Below are 9,195 nucleotides of genomic sequence, written 5' to 3'. Positions count from 1 at the left end.
CATATGGCAATTACAAGGAATAAAGGAGTTTAGCACAGTATTTTAACACACTGTTGGCATTTTTCATCCACCAATAACACTGATTGCTGACGTTTAGATCTCAAGTAACACTTACACAGGCCCTTGTGCAATTAGAGCAAGCAAAAAATTCATGTCATCCAGGAAGTCATCCAGATTTGGGTAAGGGTAGGGCTTAGGCTCCCCTCTGCTGGCTGCTGCTTCATCAGGGTAGATGTAAATCACACCGTCCTTCATCTTGAGGTGATAGCCCAGGTTTGCAGGGAGGTCCTCTGTGCGAAAGGGGTCTTCTCCCTTCTTCGGAGGAGGGGTAAAGACTTTTTCAATGAAACACAGGGCAATATATCAGCATATGGGACGAGAGACCATGTAAACATAATCCAAATAAGAAATACTGCAGTATCTCGCTAGTCATCTCTTACTTACTTCATCAGTTATAATTGTACAACTTTTCCTCTTGACTCTGCCTCCTGAGTGCTGGGACTTAAGGTATGTGCCACCATGCCTCTCCTAACTTGTTCTTTATATAAAGCTTATTTTCACACTGATTTTTCAAAATGATTCAAAGAGAAGTATAAAATAACTATGATAACATTTTACCTAGTATAAGAATGTTTTTCAAGTTATTTAGAAGTAGTATTTATGTAATGTAATTAATATACTACTTACAAATACATTTTTTAAATTTATTTTTGAGGCAAGGCCTCATTACGTTGCCTTGGTTGGCCTGGCACTTGTTATGTAGACCAGGCTGGCCTCGAACTCACGGAGATCTGCCTACCTCTGCCTCCTGAGTGCTGGGATCAAAGGCGTGCGCCCCAGCTCCTTATTTCTATTTGTTCATCTGTGCATTTGGTTAGTTAGTTCAGTTGGGGTGGGGTTGGATTTTTGAGACTGGTTCTCACAGCCCAAGCTGGTTTCCAACTTGTTCTGTAGCTAAGTATGCACATACATAACAAGTGTGCACACACAAATGCACATACATATGCACACACATATGCACATACATATGCAGCCACAGCACACACGTGCAGGTCAACATCTGTTTGGGGTTGGTGTTAAACTTCTGTAACCCCAGCATTTGGGAGGTAAAGGCAAAATTGATCAGTTTAAGGTCATCCTTGGCTATACAAGTTTGAGGCCAATCTGGACTACATGAGCCCAAAGTAAAACAAAAAGTTATAAATCTAATGCCTAAAAATAGGAGTTAATTAAACCAATTGTGATACAATTATACAAGAGGAATGCTCAAAATGCATGAAATCTGATTATTAAATTGTGTAATTATATAAAACAGATGACTTTAGGAGAGTCGGGACATTCGATTCTTTTTAAAATTTTACTTCTACATTTATTGTATGTATGAATATATGTGCACGTGTGCCATTGCACGTGGGAAGACATCTCTTGTGAGTCGGTTTTCTCTTCCCACCTGGTGGGCCTGGGCTCACACTCAGGCCTTTAGGCTCAGCAGAAGAGCCTCCTTTACCCTCTAGGTCATCTCTCCAGCCCTGTAGACGCCTTTTAGAGAGGCAGAGGCTGCCTCCAGATGTGGATTCAGAGTGAGCAAGGAGAAAGGCCAGCCAGGGATGCAGAGCAGCCTAGCAACTCAGGGAAGTGCTGTGCTACCCAAAGAGCCTGAATTTGAGAGGGGAGGACAGCAGTATTAGAGTCAAGGAAGTCCTCCCTGTGGAGCACGGTTTGAGGCCCACCTGGGTGAACCTGAGGTCCTGTCACAAACAAAACACTCCCATCCATAACAAAGACTAAGGAAAACTTGGTTAAGTGAGCAGGTAGGAGCCTGAAGAGCTGAGACACCCTTTGGTGGAGGCAGATGCTCCTGACTGGCTCTGTAGGGGAATGGGGAAAGTGAAAGGTTTTTGTTTGTTTGTTTGTTTGTTTTTATCAGGAAAATAATATGCTTGGATCTGTGTTTTAATAACTGGGATAGATGTGAGGGCGAAGCAAGAGATGGTGAGACTGAACTGTAGCCCAGTAATTAGGACACTTTTATAAACACTGAAACAAGGAAACACGCAGGCCTGAGTGGGATTTGGAACCCGCTAGAGAGAGCAGGTTGAGAGGTATTGTAAGGACAGAATCAGTGATTGACATATGAATCACAGGTCGGGGCCAACGGCAACGATGATACCTTAAGGCTGGGTCACTGATAATCTAAGAACATTTGTTGAAACTCATATTTAGTAGGTAAGCCAAACGCTCTATTCTTTACGTTCATGAGAGAACAAGTTACCTGGATAGAAGCTCTCAATTGCTACCAAGGCTTCACCGTCGATGTTCCTCAGGTACTTGGAGGGAGTCTTGGGGAACCTCTGGAATGACTTCTGCATGTATTTCTCCCGTATACACAACGCCCGATAGAGACCTTTACAAACCACCTCGAAGTCTTCAACTGTTACCTGCCGAGAAAGTGTCAGAGCTACGCCTGGGAGAAACTGGAGGTGGTCAGGCTGATCTCTCGTAGTTCACCTGGGCACTGGGGCCCTGCTGCACCTCTCCTGCCTGGCTGACTGGGACCCCTGGACTCTCTCCAGGACTGACTCCTGGAGTTTTTCTATCTCTTTTCTCTCTCTACCATACCTTACCTGCGATAGGAATCTTTACATTTGTTTCTGAGGTTTTTGGTTCTAGGACTCAAGTCCAAGGACAAATACCCTATCACAGAGTCTCCAGACATCCTGTTTTGTTTTTTTGCTACATAGTGGTGATTATCAAAATTTTTTTAAAAGTGATTAAAAGAACTGATTGCTTTTTATCACTGTTTTTGTTTGTCTGTTTTTAACTTATCACACAAAGTCGTGGGTTCATCATGGCGTCTTCCTATGTGTCAATATGCTTCATTCTTATCCATTTCTTTGTCTGCTGACCTCTCCCATGCCCCTTCTTCCTGCAGTTGCTCCCCTTTATCATCCAGCAAGTCCCCTGTCCCCCCGCTTTCCTATTGCATGTCCTCTATTTCCCCCCCTTTCTTAAGATCTCTTCCCCCATTTCATGGTCCCTTTTCCAATTTCTGGCTTTGTCATAGACACAATTTTAAATCAGGTTCTGCATGTAGGAAAATGTGATGTATCTGTCCTTCTGAGTCTGGTTTATCTCATGTAACATAATGATTTCTAATTGCATCTGTTCTGAAACTGTCCTGATTTTACAGTTGATTTTGTGTGTGTGTGTGCGCGCGTGTATATGTATGCTGCAGGTGTGCATGTCCAAGGAAGATATAGGGTATCCTGCTCCATCACTTTCTGCCTTATTCCCTTGAGAGAGGGTCTCTCACTGAACTTGGAGCTGGTCTGGCAGCCAGTAGGACCCAGAGACTGTCTCTGCTCCCCCCAGCACTGGGGTCACAGGCAAGTGTGGCAATGAGTGCCAGGGATTTGAACTCAGTTCCTTCCTTCTTTCACTGTAAGTGGACTTACTGAGTCACACCCAAGACCTCGTGATTTCATCGTTAAGGAGAACCCATTCTAACGTTGTATATGTATTCTTCCTTTCACATGATATTTGCGCGTTCAAAGTACAAACCTCTGACACTGGGAATGATGGCACAAGCCTATAGTTCCAGCATTTAAGAGACTGAGGCTGGAGGGTCACTGTAATTTCAAGGCCTGCCTGATCTACACAGGTGTTCCAGGACAGTCAGAACTATATATCAAGGTCTTGTCTCAAAACAAAATAAAAAGCCAGGTGGTGGTGGCGCACACCTTTAATCACAGCACTTGGGAGGCAGAGGCTGGCAGATCTTTGTGAGTTCGAGGCCAGCCTGGTCTACAAGAGCTAGTTCCAGGAAAGGCTACAAAGCTACAGAGAAACCCTGTCTCAAAAAAAAAAACCAATAAATAAATAAAACAAAATAAAAACAATCTAATGTAAACTTCTGAGTGTAGTATCTCAAACTGTCAAACTATATTGATGAGGGTTACAGTTGTTGAGTCAGGGTCTCACTTGATAGCTGAGGCTTGACCTCCAACTCCTTATCTTCCTGCCTTAGTGATAAGGTCTTGTGTAACCAGGCAGACCTCTGACTTACTACGTAGCTAAAGATAGCCCCACTCTCCTTATCCCCCTACCTCTACCACCCAAGTGCTGGGGTGATGATAGGTCTGAGACAACATGCTTATCTTTTTTTTTGGGGGGGGGGTATTTCTCTGTAGCTTTGGAGCCTGTCCTGAAACCTGATCTATAGACCAGGCTGGCCTCCTGAGTGCTGGGATTAATGGCATGTGCCACCACTGCCTAGCCAACAAGGCTATCTTTTTAAAAAATGTTTTGAGATGGTGTCTCTCTATGTAGCCCAGGCTGGCCTCAAATTCCTGTCTCATCTTTCTAAGTCCTAGGATTACAGGAATGTGTGCTTATGTCTAGCTTCTTTTAGACGGTCTTAGAAAATTCTGTCTAGAAGGCAGAGGCAGGCGGATCTCTGTGAGTTCGAGGCCAGCCTGGTCTACTAGAGCTAGTTCCAGGACAGGCTCCAAAGCCACAGAGAAACCCTGTCTCGAAAAACCAAAAAAAAAAAAAAAAAAAAAAATAAAAAAAAAAGAAAGAAAGAAAGAGTGCTTCTAGAATAAAACTTGGCTTGAGCAGCTGGAAATTCCCTGCCTCACCTGCAGTTTACTGTATTACCAGACCCCGAAGACCTTCTCTTTGAGATGGCACAAGCATGACCCCAAAGGCTGGAGGTACTGATGACAGATTCTGAGCAGTGAGTCTATTTGAGAGCTATGGAGTCATTTGGAATCCTATGGGCCAGTGCAGCTGCTGTATACCCTTGACGGAAGAGGGGCCCTCCTCTATGGCGGGTCCTGTTATACTGAGTGTGCAACCTAGGGAATGACACATACATATGGAGCTGGTGAGGAAGGAGGCACCCACCCAGTCAGCCAGATCGGCCAATGAACCCTGGCAATCGGCAGAGTGGAAGAAGTCACAGCCAGACAGCCCACGGCCAGTTAGTCTGCTTTGAAAGACAGATGCAGAATTGGTGAGCTCCGACTAGCTCGGGTCAGCTGTTTCTGTGGGTGTCCCCATCATGGTCTTGACCCCTTTGCTAATATTATCACTCCTCCTTCTCTACGACTGGACTCCAGCTCAGCCCAGTGCTTAGCTGCGGATCTCTGCATCTGCTTCCATCAGTTGCTGGTTGAAGGTTCTGTGATGACAATTAAGGTGGTCATCAATCTGCTTACAGGGGAAGGGCAGCTAAGGCACCCTCTCCACTATTGCTCAGATTCTTTTTGTTTCTTTCTTTTGGTTTGGTTTGGTTTTTTGAGACAGGGTTTCTCCGTGTAGCTTTGGAGCCTGTCCAGGCACTCACTCTGTAGACCAGGTTGGCCTCGAACTCACTGAGATATGTCCTGTCTCTGCCTCCCAAGTGCTGGAATTAAAGGCGTGTGCCACCACCGCCCAGCTTGTTACTTAGATTCTTAGCCGGGGTCTCTGAATGTGGTGACAGTTGTGTGGCTTGAGCAGTTTGTGGGGTCATTGGCCGTGGAGCCAGTATTTATCCCTGACGCATGAACTGGCTCTTTGGAGCCCATTCCCTATGGAGGGATACCTTACTCAGCCTAGATACAGGGGGGAGGGCCTTGGTCCTGCTTCAAGTGATGTGACAGACTTTGTTGACGCCCCGTGGGAGGTCTCACCCTCTCTGAGGAGTGGATGGAAAGTGGGGTGGGGGAAGGTGGAAAGGAGTTGGAGGAGAGGAGGGAGAGAGAACTGGGATTGGTATGTAAAATAAAAGGATTATTTTAAAAATAAAATAAAAAGAGCCGGGCGGTGGTGGCGCACGCCTTTAATCCCAGCACTTGGGAGGCAGAGGCAGGCGGATCTCTGTGAGTTCGAGGCCAGCCTGGTCTACAAGAGCTAGTTCCAGGACAGGCTCCAAAAAACCACAGAGAAACCATGTCTCGAAAAACCAAAAATAAAAAATAAAAAAATAAATAAAATAAAATAAATCTTATGAGTTCAGTTGAAAATGAAAATGAAAGGGGGGAGGGGTAGGTGCTAACTTTAGCCAGAGCGCCTGAAGTAAGTGCTCAGTCTGGCGTCAGCTTTCAGTGGCACTTGTTCCACGGCCATGTAGCACTGTGACAGACCAGCGCCCTATCTGCTCCTTGCAGGCAAAGGCTCTCACTCACCCTCACGACCCCAACCCTCAACACTTCAGCATTCAAAGCCTTAGCAGTTAGCCTCAATAAGGGCCAATTAAATCGAGTCAATTGATCATCTGATTCTAAAGGCTGGAGACTTTAGCCCTGAGACAACTTTCCCCATCTCTGCTTGCATTTCAAGGATGCCCCTGTTGGCTACGGAGCACAGTCCCATGGAATACTGCTCAGCAGCTCAGCTATATCCAGCCACTAAATGAAGCAACAAGACGGTTGGCCCAGGTTTCCCACTTGGGGTCTCTCTTGCCTTCCTTCCTTGCATCTTCTCCCTTCTGTCTGTTCTCATGTCTACCAAATGCAGAAGCCCTGTGTTTGTCCCCTGATTTTTAAGCCCTTGGAAGTCTGGAGTTTTCCAAATTGTGATTCTCATGTATGTACCATTTAATCAAACATTTTACATTGGTTCTTTAATGTCTGCACCTGCCCCTGCCATTTACCCAACACCCTGGTTACCATACTGAAGGAGATAAACAAGAATAGCTTGCATTTCAGCACCCTGAGCCTTGTGAGCATCTTAGGCCTTACCCTGCCTGGGTCAGTTACATGAGAAGGGGGCCCAGTATTTATATTTGGAGCAGAGACTGGGGACCTGATAGCAGCTTCACCAATAGGATGCTGATACTGCAAGTTTGTGTGGCAGAGATTTATTAATCGACCAGCGGGGCCGAGTGTTGGTAACTGGAGTTCAGTAGCCCTGTGACATACCAGAATCCATTCCAAGCACCATCTGCTGGGTAGGCAACTGGAACAAACCCAGAGACTTTGGCCTAAAGACAATGAGCTCGTTGGAATTTCCCTTTCTTTTTAACATTTTTACTATGCGTGAATGTTTTGCATGCACACGTGTGTGCGCCACAACTGTGACCATGGAGGTCAAAGGATGCTTGAGCAGACAGTTATGAGCCACCATGGGGGTGCTGGAAATTGAACCCAGATCCTCGGTCAGAGTAACAAGAACTCTCAGCTGCAGAGCCATTCCTTCAGCACCCCCTCCATTAGCTTTTCCTTCATTTGTTTGTTTTGGGCATGCATCATGGTGTGCATGTGGAAGTCAGAGGACCATTGCGGGAGTCGGGTGCCTCCTTCCACCATATGGGGCCTGAGGTTTGAACTCTGGTTTCCAGCCCGGGTGACAAGTACCTTTACCTCCGCAGCTATCTTGCAGTGCCCTTGTCCCTCATCCCCTGTCTCTGTCTACTTTATGACGCAGTCTACAGGAACAAACTGCTGCACGTCGCCGCTCTCTTTTGTCCTTTTGCCCAGCCTGTCCACTGCAGCCTGGGTCACCTACAGCGTTGTATAGAGCGGCACAGAAGCATGGCAATGACATTCAGCACTAGTGCTGACTGCAGGGGAAGGTGCAAAGGAGGTACGTCGCACCTGCCCTAACAGGGAGGAGGATGGCACGCAGCTGCAGCTCGGCAGACCTCGGCATCGCAAGCTCGACTCACCCCAGAGGCGTAGTCCCCAGTGATCTGCACCCTCTGGAAGTCAGGCACACTCTCTTAGGTCGGGGATGAAGAAATAAACTCTTCGATATGGGATAGTTTGGTAGAAGATGTTTCTCTTTGTGGAATGGACAAATTAACCGTCTTCCGCCCCTGGAAGCGCCTTTTTCTGGGTTTGCAATGAACAAACAAAAGGAATTAGCTCTCAGGAGTGCTAGAAAGAAAGTGAAATAATTCTTTTTCATGAACGCTCTCTGGTAACTCCTGGGGGAAGGGAAGCATGCATGACAGGTGTAGCATGGGCAGGAATGATGTGTCCCTCCAAGGGCACGGTGCCCTCAGACTGGCTGGAGAGGGGGTCACACCAGAGAACACTGCTAGTGACTAGGGGCCACGTCTGAAGATGAAGGCATTTGCCTTCCGGTTCACCCGCTAGCTATGTCTATGTCGAGAGGCTTTGCCGCAGCTGTCAGCCCACTTGGGAGGCTTCCGCCCTCTGCCTGGGGTACAGAAAGGCTTTATTTAGCTTGAGGAGATGTAGATGAGGGTGGGGGACCCCACTGCTTTCTTCTTGTCGTCGTTGGTATCTCGCCCTAACCGAGGCAGTGAGGAGGAGGAAGGACTTGGAAGCCTAGCAGAGGCCTTTCTGTCTGTGACCTGCGTTCAGACTGACCTGCGTTCAGGACCTGCTGTTTCTCCCCAGCTGCTGCACCATTGCTTTAAGCTCTTACCTCCTGCCATCCGTGGACAGGGTCAGGTTCTCCATGTGGAAGATGTGGGCTTGCATCTCGTGGAGGGAAATCGGGCAGATCTCATCGACGTCGAAGGGGGAGATCTCATGCCGGCCTCCCTCATCTTTGACTTCAGAGGCAAAGACTTTTTCAGCAAAGCTACGCATTGCATCATCGATTTCTAGAAGAGGTTTTTTATTTTTTTTCACATATTAGTTGACGTTCTTATCCAAAAACCATCCAGGGGGTGCTGGATATCAGGCACAAGGATGAGGATAAATTGTGTGGGCCTTTGCTGATCTCCAGCCAGAGCTCAGGCCTGCTCTCACTTTAGTGGGGGGTTCTGTGTATGGAGCACACTTCTGGAGGGCCCTAAAGATGCAGCTAGCCTCTTATGGGACAAACTCTTAATATGAGATTACTTGTTCCTGGCAGAGCTAAGTTTGATTTCAAAGCCATCACACAACACAGTCCTTCCCATTGGGTTGTCCAGGTCTTCCTGGTCGTTCTAAAGACTGCCGATCCCCATGGAGCTTATGGCTGAGAAATCAGCAGATATAGGAAAGGAATGTGGTCTCTAGGGCTCTTCAGAGGGAAGTGTCTCTACAACCGCCTCTATTTTTCAAAAGACTGACAACTGTGATACATGTCATGTGGAGAAAGGGAATTGCCAAACTTAGGCCTATGTGGTGGGGTCCATTCTTGTGGGTAGGACCTTTGACAAGGGGTGACTTAGAAAGCCAACCCACTGTTACACACTAAGTTTTCCCATTCTATTTTCTACCCCCCCCCCCGTGTGTGTGTATGAGAGAG

At 46.9% G+C, this 9,195-nt stretch overlaps 1 protein-coding gene across 1 annotated transcript in view; it reads right to left on the bottom strand.

Annotated features, from left to right (window-relative positions):
- Ampd1 (adenosine monophosphate deaminase 1) overlaps positions 1 to 9,195 on the bottom strand; it is a 25,026-nt gene that overhangs the window by 11,469 nt on the left and 4,362 nt on the right. The window contains 4 exon segments of the mRNA XM_050157578.1: positions 116 to 335; positions 2,273 to 2,438; positions 7,655 to 7,820; positions 8,383 to 8,563. Of these exon segments, the coding sequence (XP_050013535.1) occupies positions 116 to 335; positions 2,273 to 2,438; positions 7,655 to 7,820; positions 8,383 to 8,563 (733 nt within the window).

The sequence above is a fragment of the Alexandromys fortis genome, unplaced genomic scaffold, assembly GCF_014885135.2.
Source record: "Alexandromys fortis isolate MF-2015 unplaced genomic scaffold, M_Fortis_MF-2015_v1.1 scaffold_78, whole genome shotgun sequence".
NCBI lineage: Eukaryota > Metazoa > Chordata > Mammalia > Rodentia > Cricetidae > Alexandromys > Alexandromys fortis.
The sequence above is the reverse complement of the archived record's forward strand: the minus strand, read 5'-3'. Positions and strand labels throughout refer to the sequence as shown.